Raw genomic sequence first — 23,635 nt, 5'->3', positions numbered from 1 at the left:
TGTGGCACTGGGTCTTGGAAAGGCCGCCCTTTGTTTAAATTTATACTGTTCCACCATAGAAGCGAGATGTATGTTTGGCGGTCTATCAACACCAGATCTAGAAGGTGACCCTGTGCCTGTGACCATTGCGATGCTAGGCACTGTTGTAAGGGCCTCATGTGCAGTCTTGCGTTCAGGACAATGGCTATGCATGAAGACATCATGCCTAGGAGTTTTAATACCATCTTTGCATGTATTTTTTGTGTCGGATACATGGCTTGTATAACCTTGTAAAAATTTTGAACCCTTTGTGGACTTGGAGTGGCTATCCCCTTTGTTGTGTCGATTGTCGCTCCTAAGTATTGCTGTGTTTTGCACGGCAGAATGTGTGATTTTGCATAGTTGATGGAGAAACCGAGTTTGTAGAGGGTTTGTATGACATACTCTGTGTGGTGTGAACACTTTGTTAGGGAGTTGGTTTTGATTAGCCAATCGTCTAGGTAGGGGAACACGTGTATTTGCTGCCTTCTGATATGTGCAGCTACTACTGCTAGGCATTTTGTAAATACTCTTGGTGCGGTTCTTATACCGAACGGCAACACTTTGAATTGGTAGTGTATTCCCTTGAATACGAACCTTAGGTATTTCCTGTGCGAGGGATGTATTGGTATGTGGAAATACGCGTCCTTTAGATCTAAGGTTGTCATATAGTCTTGTTGTTTTAGCAGTGGTAATACGTCTTGTAGCGTGACCATGTGAAAGTGTTCCGATTTGATGTAGATGTTTAGTGTTCTGAGATCTAAGATTGGTCTCAGTGTTTTGTCTTTTTTTGGTATTAGAAAGTACAGTGAGTAAACTCCTGTGTTCCTTTGTGTACGTGGTACAAGTTCTATTGCGTCCTTTTGCAGTAATGCCTGAACTTCTAATTCCAGAAGGTCTAAATGCTGTTTTGACATGTTTTGTGTTTTTGGTGGGACATTTGGAGGGATTTGGAGAAATTCTATGCAATAACCATGTTGGATAATTGCTAAGACCCAAGTGTCTGTTGTTATTTCCTCCCAAGCTTTGTCAAATTGGCTTAGTCTTCCCCCCACTGGTGTTGTGTGAAGGGGTTGAGTGACTTGTGAGTCACTGTTTGGTTGTAGGGGTTTTGGGACCTTGAAATTTTCCCCGGTTTCTAGGGAATTGTCCCCCTCTGTACTGGCCCCGAAAGCCTCCCCTTTGGTACTGTCCCTGGTAGGTAGACGGTGTTGATTGTGAGGTGCTGGCTTGTGTGGCTTGACCCCGAAACCCCCCTCTGAAGGGTGTTCTGCGAAATGTGCCAAAAGTGCCTCTGCCCTGCGGGGAATAGAGTGCGCCCATTGCCTTGGCTGTGTCAGTGTCCTTTTTCAATTTCTCAATCGCCGTGTCCACATCGGGTCCAAACAATTGTTGTTCGTTGAACGGCATATTGAGCACTGCCTGTTGTATCTCGGGTTTAAACCCGGATGTGCGCAACCATGCGTGCCGTCTTATGGTTACCGCGGTATTTATTGTTCTTGCAGCTGTATCCGCTGCATCCATAGAGGAGCGTATTTGGTTATTAGAGATATTTTGTCCCTCCTCGACTACTTGTTTTGCCCGTTTCTGTAATTCTTTGGGTAGATGCTCGATGAGATGCTGCATCTCATCCCAATGGGCTCTGTCATATCGCGCTAGGAGCGCCTGAGAGTTCGCGATGCGCCATTGGTTTGCAGCTTGTACAGCAACCCTTTTTCCAGCTGCGTCGAACTTGCGGCTCTCTTTGTCCGGAGGTGGGGCGTCGCCTGATGTGTGCGAGTTGGCTCTCTTGTGAGCTGCCCCTACTACAACTGAATCTGGTGGCAGTTGTGATGTGATAAAAGCAGGGTCTGTGGGCGGTGCTTTATTTTTTTTCTCCACCCGTGGAGTTATCGCTCTGCTTTTGACAGGATCTTTAAAGATCTGTTTTGCGTGCCTTAGCATTCCCGGGAGCATAGGCAGGCTTTGATAGGTGCTATGGGTGGAGGAGAGGGTGTTGAAAAGGAAGTCATCCTCGACAGGTTCTGAGTGTAACGACACGTTATGGAACTCTGCTGCCCTAGCTACCACCTGTGCATACGCTGTGCTGTCCTCGGGTGGTGAGGGCTTGGTAGGGTACGACTCAGGACTATTGTCTGATACTGGGGCGTCATATAGGTCCCAAGCGTCCTGGTCATCTTGGCTCATGGTGGTATGAGCTGGTGAATGTGACGGAGTTTGTGCCGGTGATGTATGAGTTACAGGTGGAGGAGAGGGTGGTGGAGTTACTTTCTTCACCACTTTCGCTTGTGGTGTTTGTTCTTGTGTTTGGAACTCGAGTCTCCTTTTCCTCCTGATTGGGGGAAGAGTGCTGATCTTCCCTGTCCCACTCTGTATGAAGATCCGCTTCTGGGTGTGGTCTACGTCAGTGGATTGTAACTCTTCTTCAAATCTGTGTTTGCGCATTTGAGAGGACAGTGATTGTTCCTCTGAATACGAGCTGGCAGTCGGTTCGGTTGCAGGGCGTTTTGGCACCGAAACTGTGTCTTTGCTTGTTTTCGGCTCCGAGGAGAATTTTCTCTTTTTTGTAGTCGAGTGTTCTCGGTGTCGATCATCCTCGGTGCCGCTGTCTCTGCGTCGAGCAGCTTCGGTTCCGCTGTCTCGGCGTCGACCCTTTTCGGCAGCACTTTCTCGGTCCCGAGATTGCTGCGTGCCTGTGTCTCGACCCGAGTCGGACGATCTCGGCACCAGTTCGCCCTTTTTCGGTGCCGATGGACAGTCACCTATTTTATGGGTTGAGCCATGGCCTGTTGGCAGTGGCGTCCCCTGGGCCTTGTCTGTTTTCCCGTGTGGTGCTTGTTTCGACGTCTTACTCACGGTTTCTTCGACGTCGAACTCCTCCGAGTCCGATTCATGGATGGAGAAGGCTTCCTCTTCTTCTCCTTGTTCCTCGAACCCACGTTGTCCTGTCGGTGTGGACGCCATTTGCAACCTTCTGGCTCTTCGGTCATGGAGCGTCTTTCGGGACCGGAACGCATGACAGGCCTCACACGTCTCTTCCTTGTGCTCGGGCGACAGGCACAAGTTACAGACCAAATGTTGGTTTGTATACGGATATTTGCTGTGGCATTTAGGACAGAATCGGAACGGGGTCCGTTCCATCGGTGTCGATTTTACACGCGGTCGGGCCGACCAGGCCCCGACGGGGGGTCGAAGTTACCCCAAAGGGCTACCGGAGCTCTTCACGATTCGGTGTCGATTCTATCTAACCCGATACCAAACGAAACAATACCGACGTAGTTTTCCGAAGTTTTGACTATCTTTCCGTCCCGAAACCCGGAGCGAAAAGGAACACGTCCGAACCCGATGGCGGAAAAAAAACAATCGAAGATGGAGTCGACGCCCATGCGCAATGGAAACAAAGGAGGAGGAGTCCCTCGGTCTCGTGACTCGAAAAGACTTCTTCGAAGAAAAACAACTTGTAACACTCCGACCCAACACCAGACGGCGGACTATGCACAGCATGTGTATCTGCAGCTACACATGCCACCGAATGAAAATGTCACTTACCCAGTGTACATCTGTTCGTGGCATTAGTCGCTGCAGATTCACATGTTTGGCACAGTCCGCTGCCTGGTGTTGGGCTCGGAGTATTACAAGTTGTTTTTCTTCGAAGAAGTCTTTTTTGGTCACGGGACCGAAGGACTCCTCCCTCTTCGGCTCCATTGCGCATGGGCGTCGACTCCATCTTAGATTGTTTTCCCCGCAGAGGGTGAGGATGGAGTTGTTTGCTATAAATAGTGCCCATGCAATGGAGTGAATATGTATGTACGTTAAGAGTTTATAATAATTATTTACAAATGTACAGATGTTTAAGATTTATGATCTACTTCTAAACGGCTACAGGCTTCCCGGGGAGGTGGGAGGGTACATGTGAATCTGCAGCGACTAATGCCACGAACAGATGTACACTGGGTAAGTGACATTTTCAGTTCGATGGCATATGTTGCTGCAGATACACATGTTTGGCATAGACTATAAAGCAGTTACCTCCCCTAAAAGCGGTGGTTTAGCCTGTAGGAGTTGAAGTAGTTTGGAATAATGTTCTTAGTACAGCTTGGCCCACTGTAGCTTGTTGTGCATTTAGTACGTCTACACAGTAGTGTTTAGTAAACGTATGAGGCGTAGACCAGGTTGCAGCCTTACATATTTCGCTCATAGGAATGTTTCCTAGAAAGGCCATTGTAGCACCTTTCTTTCTGGTTGAGTGTGCCTTTGGTGTAATAGGCAATTCTCTTTTGGCTTTAAGATAGCATGTTTGAATACATCTGACTATCCATCTAGCAATGCCTTGTTTAGAGATTGGATTTCCTATGTGTGGTTTTTGAAAAGCTATGAACAGTTGTTTTGTTTTCCTGATTAGCTTTGTTCTGTCAATGTAGTACATTAGTGCTCTTTTGATGTCTAATGTATGTAGTGCCCTTTCAGCCACGGAATTTGGTTGTGGGAAGAACACTGGCAATTCTACTGTTTGATTTAAATGGAATGGTGAGATTACTTTTGGCAGAAATTTTGGATTTGTTCTTAGAACTATTTTATTGTTGTGTATTTGAATAAATGGTTCTTGTATGGTAAATGCCTGTATTTCACTTACTCTTCTGAGGGATGTGATTGCAATGAGAAATGCGACTTTCCAGGTTAGATATTGCATTTCACAGGAATGCATGGGTTCGAAAGGTGGACCCATGAGTCTTGTTAAGACGATGTTAAGATTCCATGAAGGAACTGGTGGTGTTCTTGGTGGTATAATTCTTTTTAGCCCTTCCATGAATGCTTTAATAACTGGTATTCTAAATAGAGACGATGAATGAGTAGTTTGTAGGTAAGCAGATATTGCTGCGAGGTGTATTTTTATAGATGAAAAAGCGAGATTTGCTTTTTGCAAATGTAGTAAGTATCCTACTATGTCTTTCGTAGAGGCATGTAATGGTTGTATTTGATTGGCATGGCAGTAGTAAACAAATCTTTTCCACTTAGATGCATAGCAGTGTCTAGTGGAAGATTTTCTAGCTTGTTTTATGACCTCCATGCATTCTTGTGTGAGGTCTAAGTGTCCGAATTCTAGGATTTCAGGAGCCAAATTGCCAGATTCAATGATGCTGGGTTTGGATGCCTGATCTGTTGTTTGTGTTGTGTTAACAGATCTGGTCTGTTGGGTAGTTTGACATGCGGTACTAGTGAAAGGTCTAGTAGAGTTGTATACCAAGGTTGTCTTGCCCATGTGGGTGCTATCAGTATGAGTTTGAGTTGGTTTTGACTCAACTTGTTTACTAGATATGGAAGGAGAGGGAGAGGGGGAAAAGCGTATGCAAATATCCCTGACCAACTCATCCATAGAGCATTGCCTTGTGATTCGCGGTGTGGGTACCTGGATGCGAAGTTTTGGCATTTTGAGTTTTCTTTTGTTGCGAACAAATCTATCTGGGGTGTTCCCCAAATTTGAAAGTACTTGTTCAGAACTTGGGGGTGAATTTCCCATTCGTGGACTTGTTGGTGGTCTCGCGAAAGGTTGTCTGCTAGTTGGTTTTGTATTCCTGGAATAAATTGTGCTATTAGGCGAATGTTGTTGTGAATCGCCCACTGCCAAATTTTTTGTGTTAGGAGGCACAATTGTGTTGAGTGTGTTCCTCCTTGTTTGTTTAAATAATACATTGTTGTCATGTTGTCTGTTTTGACAAGAATGTATTTGTGTGTTATTATGGGTTGAAAGGCTTTTAACGCTAGAAATACTGCTAACAGTTCTAGGTAATTGATATGAAATTTTGTTTGGTGTATATCCCATTGTCCTTGAATGCTGTGGTGATTGAGGTGTGCTCCCCACCCTGTCATGGAAGCATCTGTTGTTAGAACGTATTGAGGCACTGGGTCCTGAAATGTCCGCCCTTTGTTTAAATTTTTGCTGTTCCACCATAGAAGCGAGAGGTATGTTTGGCGGTCTACCAACACCAGATCTTGAAGTTGACCCTGTGCCTGTGACCATTGTGATGCTAGGCACTGTTGTAAGGGTCGCATGTGTAGTCTTGCGTTTGGGACAATGGCTATGCATGATGACATCATGCCTAGAAGTTTTAGCACAAATTTTGCTTGTATCTTTTGGTTTGGAAACATAGCACTTATTACCTTGTGGAATGCCTGCACTCTTTGTGGACTTGGAGTGGCAATTCCCTTTGATGTGTTGATGGTTGCTCCTAGATATTGTTGTGTCTGACACGGTTCTAGGTGTGATTTTGTATAGTTGATGGAAAACCCCAGTTTGTGAAGGGTTTGTATGACACATGTGGTGTCGTTTGCGCATTTTTTTACTGTGTTGGTCTTGATTAGCCAATCGTCTAGGTAAGGGAACACATGTATCTGTTGTCTCCTGATGTGTGCTGCTACTACTGCTAGACATTTTGTGAACACTCTTGGTGCAGTTGTTATTCCGAATGGCAACACTTTGAATTGGTAATGTATTCCTTTGAATACGAACCATAGGTACTTTCTGTGAGAAGGGTGTATTGGTATATGAAAGTACGCATCCTTTAGGTCTAATGTGGTCATGTAATCTTGCTGTTTGAGCAGTGGAATGATGTCTTGTAGTGTGACCATGTGAAAATGGTCCGATATGATGTAGGTATTTAGTGTCCTGAGATCTAATATTGGTCTTAATGTTTTGTCTTTTTTTGGAATTAGAAAGTACAGGGAGTAAACTCCTGTGTTTTTTTGTTGTACTGGTACTAACTCTATTGCATCCTTTTGCAGTAGTGCTTGAACTTCTAGTCCTAAAAGTTCTAAATGTTGTGGTGACATTTTGCGTGTTTTGGGAGGGATGTTTGGTGGGAATTTGTGGAATTCTATGCAATAGCCATGTTGGATTATTGCTAATACCCAATTGTCTGTTGTAATCTGTTGCCAAGATTGGTAGAATTGGCTTAGTCTTCCCCCCACTGGTGTTGAGTGAAGGGGTTGCGTGACTTGAAAGTCACTGTTTAGGTGGAGGTGTTTTTGGAGTCTGGAATCTTCCCCTACTCCTTGGGAATTGACCCCCTCTATATCCCCTGAAACCTCCCCTTTGGAAGGAACCCTGATATGGTGTGGTTCTTGTTTGTTGGCTGGTGGTGTCTGTGGGTTGGCCACGAAACCCCCCTCTAAATGGAGTTTTTCTAAAAGAGCCTCTGCTCTGCGGGGAGTAGAGTGCGCCCATGGCCTTTGGCCGTGTCTGTGTCCTTTTTAAGTTTTTCAATGGCTGTGTCCACTTCAGGGCCAAAAAGTTGTTTTTCGTTGAAGGGCATATTAAGGACAGCCTGCTGGATTTCAGGTTTGAAGCCTGAAGTGCGGAGCCAAGCGTGTCTCCTTATGGTGACAGCAGTGTTGACTGTTCTCGCTGCAGTATCGGCTGCGTCCAGTGAAGAGCGGATTTGATTGTTTGAGATCGTTTGTCCCTCTTCAACTATTTGCTGCGCCCTTTTTTGGTATTCTTGGGGAAGATGGTCTACGAGAAGTTGCATCTCATCCCAGTGAGCGCGGTCATATCTGGCCAGCAGCGCTTGAGAATTTGCGATGCGCCACTGGTTGGCTGCCTGTGATGCTACTCTTTTTCCTGCCGCATCAAATTTTCTGCTTTCTTTGTCCGGAGGTGGGGCGTCGCCAGATGTATGGGAATTTGCTCTTTTGCGAGCTGCCCCTACTACTACGGAGTCAGGTGGTAACTGCGAAGTAATAAACACTGGATCTGTGGGTGGTGGTTTGTATTTTTTATCCACCCTTGGGGTGATGGCTCTTGATTTTACGGGCTCTTCAAAAATTTGTTTTGCGTGCCGTAACATCCCTGGTAGCATTGGGAGACATTGATATTGGCTATGTGTAGCCGAGAGGGTGTTAAATAAAAAATCATCCTCTATAGGATCGGAATGCAGTTGGACATTGTGGAATTCTGCAGCCCTAGCCACCAGTTGTGAGTATGAGGTACTGTCCTCTGGCGGTGACGGCTTTGTGGGGTATGAATCTGGATCATTGTCCGGCACTGGGGTGTCGTATAGGTCCCAAGCGTCTTGATCCTGATTATCTTGACTTATGGTAGTTTGCGCTGGTGAGTGCATTTGTGGCGGTGTTTGTGCCGGCGATGCCTGTTGTAGTGGAGAGGGCGGAGGCGTGACTTTTTTAACCACTTTGGCTTGTGGTTGTGCGTCATCCTTGAGGAGACTGATCCTTCTTTTCCTCATTATTGGGGGAAGGGTTGATATCTTCCCAGTGTCTTGCTGGATGTACAGTCTCTTTTGTGTGTAGTCTGATTCTACACTTTGGAGCTCTTGTCCAAATCTGTGCATCTGGCCACTTATTTCTTGTTCCTCTGAGTAGGATGAAGGTGTGGTATTTTTCGGCGCCGAGAGAGAATCTTTTTTCGGTTTCGGCACCGACAGAATTTTTGTTCCTTTCGGCATGGATTATCGGTGCCGATGTTTTTCGGTGCCGGTATCTTGTTTTTGTCTCTCGGAGCCGCTATCTCGGCTCCGAGGTTGCTCCATGGCGGTCCCTCGACCGGAGTCGGGTGTCTTCGCTATGGGCGTGCCCTTTTTCGGCGCCTTCGACGGGTCGCCTGTTTTATGGGTCGAGCCATGGCCTGTTGGCAGTGCCGTCCCCTGGGCTTTCGTTTTGTCGATGGTTTTACTTTTCGACGTCTTACTCACAGTTTGTTGCTGTTGTTCGACGTCGGAGTCTCCGGATTCTGAGTCCGGAACCGAGAATGTTTCCTCTTCGTCGTCGAAACGTTGTTTTGTCGGCGTGGACGCCATTTGTAGACGCCTGGCTCTTCGGTCCCGGAGTGTTTTTCTGGACCGGAAGGCTCGACAGGCCTCACAGGTATCCTCCTTGTGCTCGGGGGACAAGCACAAGTTACAGACCAAGTGCTGATCTGTATAAGGATACTTACTGTGACATTTTGGGCAGAAACGGAACGGGGTCCGTTCCATCGGCTTCGATGTCGCACGCGGTCGGGCCGACCAGGCCCCGATGGGGGAATCGAAGCTACCCCAAAGTCTTCCGATGATCGGTGTCGATGTACCTAACTATCCCGATACCGAACGGAACAATACCGACGCTTTCTTCCGAGATTCTGACTAACTTTCCGAACCGAAACACGGAGCGAAAAGGAATACGTCCGAACCCGACAGCGGAAAAAAACAATCTAAGATGGAGTCGACGCCCATGCGCAATGGAGCCGAAGAGGGAGGAGTCCTTCGGTCCCGTGACCAAAAAAGACTTCTTCGAAGAAAAACAACTTGTAATACTCCGAGCCCAACACCAGGCAGCGAACTGTGCCAAACATGTGTATCTGCAGCAACATATGCCATCGAACCATACATTTTCCAAAAAACAGATTCAAGTAGGATACACAAAAAACTCATAAGGTTCCAAACATCCATGGGCATTGACACGTGTATTTTACTTTTAATTTGTGAGGCATTTAAGAGTGTTAATATAATATTTCCCTGATGCAAATCAAACACTTGCTTTCAGACGTATATCTTCAACCTGTAACAACTAGAGAATGCAGCCAGAAAAGGGTAGGTTAATTTATTTACATTTACTGCTACACACTATTTCTGCTACATTCAATACGGTTTTACTGTTCGCTTGAAATTTTTGTGTGGCATATTATAAAGAAATACATTTGCCACACAATTACTGGTTACTTGAAAGCACATGTATCAATTACAAGACAGAGGACACCCAAGAGGCTAACACAACAGAAAGCAAACTCTTAATCTAATGACATGTCAGCATCAGAACATGTGGCACACACGCATGGAGACCAAGGACACAAAGCTCTGAAAGACTAAATTCTTGAAACCATGAACTCCAGCATCCGAATCAATGACTTGCAATCACTAAAACGAATTAAATGAAACCATTAAAACTTCTGCCTGGTACACCACAGAACCAATGAAATATCAGCTCCACAAGCAATGCCCCATGTGCGAAAACAAACAACATGCAAGTGCAAACTAATGACATTCAATACCAAAATCAATGAAACAGCTGTCAAAATAAATAACAAACAGATGTCAAAAACAAGTAGTGAGGATACGTTAAAACTAATGATGTTCAAGCATCAAGGCCAAGCATGTGCAGGCACAAACATCAAAGGCACAGAAATGTTTAAAATAAACAAATTAAAAGCACGGAAACCAACGATGTGGATCAGAACCAGTGCCACCATAAACATCAAAAACAAGCACTGAATCAAATGTCACATATGCATTAATCGGTTAAAACATACATGTCAAAATTACTGGTACATGGGAAGTCTAAATAAAGGCAGTACAAATAAAGGCAAACATCAAGAACCACAAAAGCCAGCATAAATAACGATGACATTAAAGTGTTAAAACACTCAAAGGCAACCTGCATAAAAAACAGACATACAAGCCTCAAAACTAATGCCAAGTACTCTGCAAAACTAGGCTGTAATAATAATACTAGTATTAGTAGTAGCAGAAATGGGTCTAAATAGTAGTAATTAACAGATACTCACGGATACAGTTCACACACTCAGGATGGGGCCGTAATGATATTTGAGGCTCATAAACAGTCTTACTATTGTCAAACAGAAAAAAGAGGTCGGTTTCTGTGGTCCGTCCATCATTTAGCTAAAGAAAAACAAAGATCAAGGGTAAGTTTCAGAAAGGTTGATAGGAATGTTATTGTGTCTTGAATCTGAAACAAGCAATAACTGCTTTAAATAATAAAAAAAAAGACAGAGTGTCATAGGTGCCATATGCCATTAATGTGTGTCACATACTATGCCTAGTGGAAGGGGGACATCCGAGCTGTGTATGAAAGATCTAGTGCTTTCACAACATTGCAGGCCACATTACAATTCTAATCTAATAGGCTTATTACATGTGGGGAGGAAGTCAAGGAGCTAAATTACTGACCCACTGAGCTATCAGTGGTAAAATGATCTCACCATATTTCTGATGAAGCTGACTATGTAAGATCTATGGCTCATTTAAAGTACAGAATATTACTTACCTTGTTCTCAGCAATACACTGAGTGACTGGTTTCTGAGGGTCTAAAGCAAGCCCTGCCTCCTGGAGCAACTCCTGGTCTGATTCTGGAATACCAGAGTCCTCTGCAATACGAGTCATCAAATTTTGCAAGCTCTCATCCACCACAGAGTACGTGTGTAGTATGCCTGTCACCATGTTCAACACCTGCACCAACTGAAAAAATGAGGGGGTTATACCACAGATTGACATGAAACAAGCCATTAGCACTGGTCCTCAGAGATATTTAGGCAAACACACAGTAGGTGATCTTCAGGCATGAAAACAAATAAGCGTCATTTGGGTCACAGAAATGTGAACAAACCCACACTCACTGAGCCAGTCACTGTGCCTCTGACAAGTGAATATACTAACACAGACCTGGAATAATTAATGAGCGGGAGCGCTAATGTAGGATAAATGTGAGTGGTTAATATACCAGTAACAGCAAGAAGATTCTGTTGAAGTGTTGGTGGAAACAGTAAAACATAATTTTTTTGGAAAACATTCTATTGTATTTTCTGTTATACACAGAAACTCCACTATTAGGGCAACAGCACTGCAATTCTTTAGAACACGAGCAAGGTGCAAAAGTGACATGTCGTAACCTGCACAAGCAGTACCGAAAAAACACTAAAACTTCCATTTACTTCTCTCTAGGGGTTAGTCTTCCAAAGTCTCTTCATCTACTTTTATGTTTGTGAATAGTGCATGTTTGAGTTGGAGATACCTCAAGATCTGTGGTTCATCCAGTTCAAATTCGGCCTATAGGTGTGCAAATGGTACTAACGCCTTTGGGTTTCATACCTCGTTCAGTGTGGCTATTCTGATATCATCTTAGTGTCTAAAACCCGCTAGGGTTGTCACCGTTTCCAATCTGCATGCTACTTTTCTAGTTGTACTTTCTCTTCTAAAATATCACATTGTCACCCCCTCTGTCTTTTGTCCCCTAATTCTCTGGACATCAGGCAGCCGCTTAAGACTATATGCCTCCTAGATTGCGCCAGCACTATTGACTGACCATGTGTTGTTCATAATAGAAAATGTTACTCACCCTGTAAGCATCGGTTTGCGGCATGTAGTATGGTAGATTCACATGCTGTGAATACTTTTGTCATCTACTGCTGGATTCAGATGGGTTCAAGATGTTTTTCTTTGAAGAAGTCTCTTTGAGTTACAAGGTACCGTGACATCACGTATTGTTGGTAATCTGCATCGGCTTCATTGTTAGACTGTTATATGCCCTTGTATCTTACCCTGTAGTAACACCATGAGGACGTTTGCAGCAGTTGGTGTTTGGGGAAGAAAGTAGATGCATCAGGAGTGAAGGTTTTGACTCCTCCAAGGAATTGTAAGCTGCAAAATGATCCACAACATGTGGGGGTCTGCAAGGCACCCATAGCTTTGTCCATTTCAGTATCCTTAATGTTTTCCAGCATCTGGTCAACTTGCGGCCCGAAGAGATGTTTATCATCGAAAGGCAAGTTGACCAGATGCTGCTGAACCTCTGGCTTAAAACCAGAAGCAGGCAACCAGGCGTGTCTGCGCAGAAGGTTACTAGCATTGATGTGACAGTGGTAGTGTCTGCTGCATCCAAGGCACACCTAATGTTGGTATTGGAAATCATTTTCCCCTCAATCACTCAATCTGGATTTATAAAGCCCGGCTAATCACCCGAAAGGTATCCAGGTGCTTGCAGGTCCTGGAGGCTTATTCAAACAGCCAGGTTTTGAAGGCCATTCAGAATTCCGGAAGCGAGGTGATGGTCCAGAGTTGCATGGGGAGGCTGTTCCAGGTTTTAGCTGTGATGCGAGAGAAGGAGCGTCCTCCACTTCTGCTGTGGAAGATGCAGGGAGTATGGGAAAGTGAAAGGGAGGCAGAGCATAGTCTTCAATGGTTGGTTGAAGTTCAGGCGGTCTCTTGGTTGTGTAGAACCTTATGTGTGTGGGTCAGCAGCTTGAACTGCCATCTCTCCTGTACGGGAAGCCAGTGGAATTGCCTGAGGTGGTGTGTGATGTGGGTTCATCGGGGAAGGCAGAGGATGAGTCTGGCTACGGCTTTCTGTATGGTCTGAAGACTCTGTAGGAGGTGTGTGGTGATTTCTATGTAGAGGGTGTTGCCGTAGTCGAGTTGGCTGGTGATGAGGGCCTGTGTCATGGTGCTCCTCATGTGTAGAGGTAGCCCTTGAAGATCTTATGTAGCATGCACAAATTGAGGAGGCAGGTGGAGGAGACGGTGTTGATTTGTGACTTCATGGTGAGCTTGTTGTCAATGATCATTCAGAGGTTTCTGGCATGGTCGGAGTGAGTGGATGCAAGCCCTAGGTTTGATGGCCACCAGGAGTCGTTCCATGGGTTTCTGCTATTGCCAAAGATCAGTACTTCCACCTTTTCTGTGTTCAGCTGCAGGCAGTTGTTTTTCATCCATTAACCAACACTTGTCATGCATATGTGGAAGATGATTCTGGTGGTGGAGGGGTCGTCGGTGAGTGAGAGGGTGAATTTGGTGTTGTCTACATAGGAAATTATGTTGAGATGATGGGATCTGATGGTGTTGGCAAGCAGGGTCATATACGCATTGAAAAGCGTGAGTATGAGCCCTGGAGGACAACGCAAGTAATCTCCTTGGCTTCAGAGGTGAAAGGTGGGAGGTGGATCCTCTGGGTTTTTCCAGCGAGGAAGAAGGTGATCCATCTGAGCGCATCCCCTTGGATGCTGATGAGGTGGAGTCTTTTGATCAGCATTTGGTTTAGATGACCTCACCGGCTGCGATCGGAACAGTTCCGTGCTGTGATTGCTGTGGAAGCCGGATTGGGAGGCATTGAGTAGCTGGTTCTGCTTCAGGTAGGTCATGAGTTGCTTGGTGGTGATCTTTTTCAGTACCTTCACTGGGAATGGGAGCAGGAAGCTCACCCTCTGATCTCTCTTTTTGTACTTTTTCGGGAGGTGTTGCATCAACTCATCCATCTCTTCCCAGTGGGCATGGTCATCCCGAACGTGTAACACTATGGAACTAGCGATACACCAAAGTGGAGCAGATTGGGCTGCTACTCTCTTCCCAGCTGCATCAAACTTCTTACTCTTCTTGTCTGATAGTGAGGAGAGAGGGGGGGGGGGGCTGGTGGGTATCCAAAGTGCCCTGTGAATTTGCACATTTCTGTGCAATGTGCATCACTAGAGAATCAAGTTGCAGTTGTCCCTGGAAGTAAGGAGGGTGTAAGGGGGAAGCTTTAAATTCTTGTCCATCTTTAGCTTGATGGCACGTACCTTAACTGTCTTCTTAAAGATGTCAGTGTCTGGTTTGAGCATTCCCTTAAAGCATCAGAAGGTACTGCATAGATCTTTGTGTGGAAGATAGAGGTTCAATGAGGAATTCATCCTCCTCAGGCTGCATTGCAACTTTATGGTTATCAGCTGCTTCTTGCAGTACCTCCTGATATGCAGTTATATATTCTGGAGAGAAAGGTTTAGCCAGATATAAATCTACATGTGTCTCATCTGGTAATTCCAAAATATCATCATGTGGTTGAGTGTCAAAGTGTGTCCTAGAAGTCACTAGATGACCTAAGGCTATCACCCCCACTTCCCCCACCAAAACTGAAGCAGGGAAACTTTTAGCAGACTCTGATGGCAGGTTCATTGGTAGCCACGGGGAGAATGGATGTTGATGTGGTGAAGGAGGCCGGGGATGAAGAGACGAAGTGCGAGGTGGAGGTGATGTGCTCTTATTGTGGTGTCAAGGTTTTTAAAGGCCCCATGTTCAAAGGTGGATTGATGGCCTCCTCAAAAGTACATTTCTTCTTTGGAGGGAGGGAGCCTTTTGCCTGGCTTGATACTGAGTTCCTCTGCTGCTGCTTCTGAAAGATAGGTTGCTCCTGTTCCTCAGCAGAGTAGGAGGAGAATGGTACTTTAGGGGTCGGCTTTCGTGGAGCCGAGTGAGTCTTATGGGCTGCCAGTGCCATACTTGAATCTGACTCCGAGGTCTTCCAGTGTGAACTCTACTTTGAGGGCAGTTATGAGGTTGGAGCCAAAAACCTTGTGAAGGTCGAAGGGAGTGTCTTGGAGCCATGTTTCTATGCTGAGTGGTGTATTCTGGTCAGCTCAGACTCGGTACCTCAGTGCAGACCATGGCCATGTGGAATTGGCAGACCGAAGGCCTCATGGCTGGCCTGTAAGCTTGATGCTCGGCTTCCACGTGGTGTTGGGAGATGGAAGGTGGGGATACTGCAGCCAACTGGTAGAAGGGTGCTGAAAGGGTGGAGGCAATGTTGGAGGCTGGGTCCCCTTCCAGCTCAGAATGTTGGATTTCTGCCCCATTAGCCTCTGGATGCTGTTCGGCCTCAGTCTCCTGTTCTCTGAAAAGGTCCGGAGTGACTTCAGAACATTAGTGTGCCATGGATGCAGAAGCAAGAGGACGATCCTGATGGTATCGAAGAGTATTTTTATTTCAAAAGAAAAGGAGCCTGGAGCAAGAGCCCTCCTGATGGTCTGGGAACAGACAAAGGATACTAACCTGAAGAAGGTCTGACCTGGGGTACTTTAGTAAACAGTTCTGAAATGGATTCCTTTCCATTACGGGCACATGTCAAGGAATGGAAGGACGCCAGGCCCCGTGCAGGGCACAGAAGTATTCAACCGTGGAAATAAAGGAGAGAAAATGGAAACACCAGGAATTGACAGATACACTGTTTATTCAACCAAAGAGGAAGATCAAAGCACACAGGCCTGGCAAGAACATCACACAGTGTTGAACTTGAGCTCCAAAGAACACCTCTGAACCAGATGGCGGAGAAAAAAAAAAAAAAAGAAAAAAAAAAAATCTAACAATGGAGCCAATGCATAATACCACTAATAGGTGGAGATGCGGTACCTTGTGACTTTAAAGGACTTCGAAGAAAAACAACTTGCACACATCCAAGCCCAACACTAGATGGCAGGAATATGAACAGCACATGTATCTTCAGCTGTACATGCCACAAACTGAATTTTCTGTTGCAAGTAGCAGTTTGTCAACCAGTTCAATCAGGAGTCACCCATGAGGCTAGACACCAATCCCAAATCACTTTCTAATTTTGGTGTGTAGTACTAGCATGACAGGAGTGATCAGAGGTTTTGTTGACTAAATGACTGGTATCAGAGTATCTATTAGTATATAACTGTCAGGTAAAGAAACTATTGATCCTGGAGTTGGAGTTATGGGCCCCAGCAGAGAAGTGCCTTTTGTTACCATGAAGTCCCCATAATATATAGAATAAGCAGGGCCGGACTGGGAACCTGGTGCAGCCCTGGCAACTTTGTCAGGCCAACCCCCAGGAGAAGAGGGGGTGCAAGTGTGAAGCACTGTTGCTTTTGTAACTGGGGGCAGATATTGCAGCACTGCTGCAAAACTGGCCCCCAGTAACAATACCAGCCCCCACACTTGCAGCCTCCTGGATTAACACCTGATGCCGGTTACGGCCAGCCAGCACTGTGGATTAGTCTCTCTGCACAACCACAATTACTTAGTTTAGAATGGGTTTTGCACAACAAGTGTTTTGGGTTGGTATTTATCTTTTCATACATCATTTACTAAGTTGTAATCAGACCCATCATTGTTACTGCTGGTGGTGGGTCTGTCATGAGTGTGCCCAATGTCTCCAGTGTTTTATTTTGCAGACTCAGGGCAGATATGAACAGGCCATATGTAGTTATTCCACCTCACGTTCTCTGCAAAATTGTTTATCTTTCTGTGGTGTCTGTCCACGTTAACTCAGGGTGGAATGTTAGTGTTTTTAAATTAGTGCTTCCCCCCCCTCGGGACCCAGAGGTGTACCCTGGGTGAAACTCTACTCTATAGTTTGCTTGCCCAATGAACCCAAAGCACTGAAATACTAGATCTACCACTCCTTCCACCCAGACACTGTGCAATGCACCTCAAACTGCCCAAAGCATGATGTGCCCTTCATCCTAACATTACAAGATTCAACTCTGTAGAATGGAATCTTTTTGATGATTCAACATTTTAGTTGCTAAACAACTGTAATTCACTCTTACAAACAAAATTCTGTTTTCAGTATCAACAAAATGCCTCTAGTTTAGTATACTATCATCAAGACACATTGCCTTCCCCTACGCATGCCTTTACAGAGGGCATGTGAGATCCCCTCTTATCACATAAGCAGTGGTATGGAAATTGTCAGCTTACGCCAGTCCTTAAAAGCCCCCCTAGATCAATCTGCATGTGTCACACCACCTTTTTCCTTTCTTCTTCCTTGAATTCATTGTGATGCTGTTTGTAGACAAGCTTTATATGTTGTTCTTAAATTTACCTCTTTAAAATGGGTGTCCTAAACCTTGAAATCGTAAATTAAAACAAAATGGCCGCTGCATCTTTATATGTGCATGGTGACTCTGGGAATGTCATTGCATCAAGACACATACATGGGCATGTGAACACATGCATCACCGCTTTTGTTTGTTTTTAAATGTATTGTTGCTGGCAATACATCAATAACCATTTTTGTTATTGCCAAAGCTGAACAACACCTGTAGAACAATGCTGCCAAAGCCAATTGGTTTGCACTGAAGGAAAGACAAGACCTATTGGTTTTGCCAATGCTGGTTTAATTAGTCCTACTGCCCATTCACTAATAATGAGGATCTGAGTATTCCTCAGAGATGTCCCCACTTACATTCGACTGCTCCAAAGCATCACTGTGCATTCAGGCAAGTTAATATTCAGCTGGTTTCCATCTGCCTCTGGGGCCTTCCAGCAAGTTGTTCATCTTTATATTTACTTTAGACAGCAGCTGCGCTCTCATTTTTCTCCTCAGGCCTAGCCTTAACCTGTGTTGTGCAGTGTGTAATATGCCAACCAGTTCACTTTACCCTACTGTTCTCCCCTCACCGAATTCTCTTCAGGTGGCAGTCACAATAAATCTAATTGCGCTGAAGACAGCATTTTTCTCCCTTTCCAGGGTTCCGACAGCCATGTTGAGACTGTTGCAACATGGGAAAGGCAGTGGGATTTTCTCGGGCATCGAATTTCTGCTCCATACTGCAACTTCCTGGGGGCTAGGCCCATGGTGCATCTGGTCCAACCAAAAACCTTTTGTTTTCCTGCTGGTCCTAACCAACAACTAGTGACACTTTTGAACTCCACACAGATCCTCCTGTCAGCATGTTGGTCTTGGTATTGCCACATATTTCACTGGCATAGGTCACGGACTTTCTCCCAGTCATGTGCCATATGGCACCATGGGTATGTAGTGCAGCTTGAAAGTCACTCCTCACCAGTTCAGTGTTATTACTCCTTTGCTCGTCACTGAGGCCTCCTAGGACCTCCCTTCATTTCCAGGGTTAAGGGTGATGTCGGACACACTAATACATTACTCGACAGTTGTAGGATTTAGTAGGATTATTAGCAGGCTTGATGAGCCATGTTTCAGTTTAACACATTTTAGTCACATTATTTACTTAGTGACTGAAGCATAGTTCTCACCCAAAGACAGCCCAGCTTTCAGACATGTCTTAAGGTATCAGGGAGCCCACGGATGAGATAGGACCAAGTAGGAGCACCTGTGCGCATCCTAGTAGTATGACATACAATTCTGATCCATTGAGGCAGATCCCATTGCAATCTATCCATTGTCCCACGATTTAACATTCCTAGAGTGTGTAATAGTCTACCAGATCCTGAGGCATTCTTACGTGGATTCGGATGACATCAGTGTGACAGGTGATGACTGGTGACAAAGCTGATCCCTGGAGCACACTGTACATGGCCTGGTGATTTCAGATACGAGGTTCAGCTACTGACTTGACTGCAGTTAGATACTTACGACCTGAACTCTGAAGTTGGTCCACTGATTCTAAAATAAGTGTCCAGCTACGTGTGGATAAATCAGTAGTGCACTTTGTCAAAGATTCTAGACAGGTTAAAGGTGAATCCGTGCAGAGTCAAGGCCTTGGTCTCTAGCAAAGAGCAGTTTTTCAAAACAGCAATTTAGGTGATTTCAAAATCCTTACGTGGACTGAAGCCTGTTTTGAAGCTTTGATAAAACCATAATTTTGAAGGAGGGACCAGCGTTGTGATAGAAACCCTATTGCAAGAATCTTTGTAAAGGATGCTAGACGGAAGATAGGTCTAAAAATTGGCCATAATGTGAATTAGGATACAAATGCTTGCTCTGCGAAACCACCCCTGCCATCAGCAGAGCACTGATGAATATGGTGATTATAACATGGTGGCTGACTGGCAGATTCAATAACTCACAGATCCTGGGCCAAAGCTGTGAGAACAAATTTAATCACTAAGACAACAAAGGCAATTAAACTAAGCCTACATGTCATGAAAGGCATTTAAATAAACTAGCACTCCAAAATGCACACTCATATGAACAAAAGCTCTCATGCCCAGACCGTGGTATGTACTATAAAGTGTTGATATCCATTATCTACTTAGCTGGAGATGTTATCTCAGTGTTTCTTTATAAGGGTACCTAACAATCCACTTATACATCTTAAGATGGCCCCTCAGCCAGTGTTTTTTTTTCTTGGGCGTTCCTAGTGGATACTGTCCTGTATGGGTACCCATAGCTCAGGTACCTTAGTCTACATCATCCTTTCCTGAACATTTTCTGTCCCTGTTAAGGTCTCTTGAGGTACTCAACCCTACTTTGTTCTTTCCTACCTGCACCAGCAGTTTTCTCCCGCTTCAGGACATAACCAACCAAAATCTCTATTTCAACACAAGTTTGTAATTGCATGCCTTTTCATACTCTCCCCATCTGGCAAAAAGACCTGACCCATTTCAATCTTTCATGTTACAAACTACGTTCATTCCTGTCTGTCTTGGGTCATAAGACTCTCAGTATCTTCAATTGAGGACCGTTTACAACCCCTTGCCATGTCTTCAAGCAAACCTGTCCAATCTATGATTACCAGTCCACAAAACCATTCCATTTTAAACTCACTTTTAAATTGAGGATATCGTCCAGTGCCCGGAAACATCCATGTGGGCCATATGTTGGATGAGTTCCCCTTTGACGTGGTTGCCACATCAGCATCAGTTGTAGCCATTTCTCCAGCCTCTCTGCCAGGACTCTGCAATAGACAAAGACACACTATTAGTAAAAGCAGGAAAGGAAGGATGAGATGAGGAAAAAGGGAATCAGCAGAATGGAAATGAAGGGAAACAAAGAGAAAGATACGGACACTGGGAAAAATCATAAAGGACCCAAAATGACATCCTGGGCCAATCATATATGGAGAAGGGCACTATCATCAAACCATCCCTGTAAATTAAAAAATATATCAATTGCATCCAGCTGAAGATCAGAAGAGGCATTTCAGCTGGGAAAATAAAGCATATAAGAATGAGCAACATTATGGGAGAGGTGGACTATAATATACCCAAAGAACCATTAACACCCTGATCAATCTTGGACCAATTTCTATTGAACTGAGTCACTTTGAGAACAAGTTTTCCTTATGCTCTTTCTGGATTAGTGTTTGATCTGATCAGAAGAAATGATCACAGCATACAGGACGACTTTAAAGGTAACTGTGGAGGAGATAGATGCTCACAAGATGCTGTGACATTTCATCTATAAATTCAAGTCCTATCACAACTGTAGTAATTACCAGTGCCCTAATGCTTGCTTTGATATAAAAATCATACAAATTTAGGAAATTAGACAACATTTTGGGGTCCTGGTTATAATAATTAAAAAAAAAAAGAATAATTTGGCTTTCTTTCCCTTTTGCCCTATCTGTATATTAATTGTAAAGTTACCTTTTTAGCTGAGATCTCGGTTTGTAGTTTAAAACATATTCATTATGTTTGTTTTGTGACATGTAGTACCTAAGTAGATTCCTAATATAAGTTAACGAGACCATAAACTAAACTCTTACGGCAAGCTGGCCAAATTGTCCAAGGAGCAGCAGAATAAACCGAAAGGGGAGGATGAAGGATGTATCCAGTCTGATGGGGATCTACAATGCCTACCATATAGTGCCTAGTGAGATTAAGTCCTCTTTTTCAGTTAGTCTGTGCAGAATGTTCAGAATGCATTCCCAAAGAGCGTCATAGCACAGTGGGTAGCAGAAAAGTGCTTTTTGCTAAAAAGGTACAACACAAGGCTTGAAAAGGTCATTTCACGTTGCCCGGCCATTTATTCTGCCGAACAAGTTACTCACCTTTGGTAACGCCTTATCTGGTAGGTACATATTCTAGCTGCAGATTCCTTACCTTTGAATTCTCCTCAAGTGTCGGATTGGATCCAAAAGATTTTCGTAAGCAGGAGGCCTGCGCATCATTAGGTGGTCTCGATTGGCTCTGCGTTCATCATTGGTGCCAGATAGGACATTGCGCGTCCTATATAGGAGCCACCCCAGCGGGACAACATCAGCTTCTTTTTAGGACCTTCCATGCCAGAAGAGCAACGCCATAAAGAAACTGACAACTGGTGCATCCTAACTAAGGCCCTGAAAGGAGAGTCCTTGTCCCTGGAAATCGGTTCACAGAGCGGGAACTATAGGTGGGTCGGTAAGAAATCTGCAACTAAAATATGTCCCTACCAGATAAGGCGTTACAAAGGTAAGGAACATGTTTATCTGATAGACTTCTAGTTGCAGATTGCTTACTTTTGAATAAATACCCAAGCAATACAATCTACAGAAGTGGGTCTGCAAACCAAGTTCCTACTAGAAAGCCCTGCAGGATAGAACAGGTAAAGTGCCCCTCCCTCCAGACCGGACTCTCCAGGTAATAGTGTTTGGTAAATGTGTGCAAGGATACCCACGTGGCCGCCTGGCAGTTATCAAGGACAGGAACTCTGCATGCTAACACAGTGGTTGCTGCTTTGGTTCTGGTAGAACAAGCAAGCAAATCTTCAGGGGGTTGCTTCTTGGCCAGTGAGTAGCACATCTTTATACAGAGTACGACCCACCGCTTGTGCACTGCCTGACCTTTCTTCGCATCCACATAACCTACAAAGAGTTGATCATCCACCCGGAACCTTTTTGTACAATTAAGGTAGAACACCAATGCTCTTTTTGGTTCCAAAAAGTGGAGTTTCTCCTCTTCCTTAGAATGATGTGTGGTGGCAGGGGGGGGGTGTAAACAGTAGGCAAGGTGATGGACTGGTCTACATGAAAGGGAGTTACCACTTTTGGTAGAAAGGAAGCCTAGTGTGACCAGTTATTTTGCCAGGATAGATGGAAAGGTAGGGTGGCTTAGATGAAAATGCCTGCATCTCACTCACCCTGCGGGCAGATGTAATGGCCACAAGGAAGGCTGTTTTTAAAGTGAGAAACCTGAGAGGACAATTGTGGAGAGGCTCGAAAGGAGCGCACATCAGAAATGTCAAAAACAAATGCAAATCCCACTGGGGCATAACGAAAGGAGATGGATGAAACCTATGTGTAAGGACTTTAAGGAACCTATTTACAATTGGAGACTTAAATAAGGAAGGTTCACCAGAAAACCGCAAAAAGCAGAAATTGCAGAAAAATAACCTTTTAGAGTGCCCATAGCAGAGCTCTGCTGAGCCAGAGAAAGTATAAACAACAGAACCTTAGAGAGGCAGAAAGGGGGGGGTAGGGGTGAGGGGTGGGGGGGGCAACAGACTTGTCTGTGCACCATGCCACAAATTTCTTCCAATGACAGGCGTATATCGTTTGGTGGAGGGGCGCCTGGCTGCCAATGTTACAGACTTCAGTGGAAGGACAAACGCCGTCAGCTTTCGCTGTTAAATCTCCATACAAGAAGGCAGAGTGGACAGGTTCAGGTGTGGAACCCTCCCCTGCTGCTGGGACCAGAAGAGCCTCCCAAAGGGGCAGTTTGATTGGAAGACTGACGGACAAGCTCAACCGCTCAGGATCCCGGACTGTTCTTGCCCAGCCCAGGGCTACAAGGATTACTCGGGCCCAGTTGTTCTTGAGCTTCTTCAGAACTCTGGGCAGAAGTGGTATGGGCAGAAAAGTGTACAGGAGGTCTGAATTCTGCTCGAGACTAAAAGCATCTCCAAGCAACTGCTACCCTAGAAACTTCAACACGCAATACTGCGGACCTTCGTTCTCTATGGAGAAAAACACATCTAACCAAGGCTCTCCTCACCGCTAAATGAGACCTTGCACAGCCTTTGGATGGCGATGCCATTCGAGATCTGGTAGGCATTTCTGGTTGAGTATGTCTGCTCTGACGCTCAGAGAGCCCAACAGATGTTGAACCACTTTGGATATGACCTGCTGTTTAAGCCACACCCAGAGGTGCAGGGCCTCTTGACAAAGGATTCACAACCCAACACCACCCTGCTTGCTGCAGCACCATATGGCAGCAGTGGTGTCAGTGAGCACCTGCATTCTCTTTGACTTGACAGAGGGAAGAAATGCTTTCAATGCCACCAGGATGGCACAGAGCTCCAACAGGTTGATGTGGAGTCTGGATTCTGCCAGAGAACAGATGCCTCTGATCGCCACCTCCCCCAGATAGCCACTCCCATTCTAGAAGTGACGCACCACTGTCAGATCTTATTGGAGAAGGGAGAGGGATCTGCCTCTGATCCAAT

At 45.0% G+C, this 23,635-nt stretch overlaps 1 protein-coding gene across 2 annotated transcripts in view; it reads right to left on the bottom strand.

The window, feature by feature from the left end:
* IKBKB (inhibitor of nuclear factor kappa B kinase subunit beta) overlaps positions 1-23,635 on the bottom strand; it is a 419,227-nt gene that overhangs the window by 186,243 nt on the left and 209,349 nt on the right. For both annotated transcript variants that reach the window (XM_069214097.1, XM_069214096.1), the window contains exons 10-12: positions 20,039-20,168; positions 11,071-11,262; positions 10,571-10,685 (exon numbers count right to left, since the gene is read on the bottom strand). In XM_069214097.1, the coding sequence (XP_069070198.1) occupies positions 10,571-10,685; positions 11,071-11,262; positions 20,039-20,168 (437 nt within the window). The remainder of the gene's footprint in view (positions 1-10,570; positions 10,686-11,070; positions 11,263-20,038; positions 20,169-23,635) is intronic.

The sequence above is a fragment of the Pleurodeles waltl genome, chromosome 11 (assembly GCF_031143425.1).
Source record: "Pleurodeles waltl isolate 20211129_DDA chromosome 11, aPleWal1.hap1.20221129, whole genome shotgun sequence".
NCBI classification, from domain to species: Eukaryota; Metazoa; Chordata; class Amphibia; order Caudata; family Salamandridae; genus Pleurodeles; species Pleurodeles waltl.
This window is presented reverse-complemented; position numbering and strand designations above follow the sequence as displayed.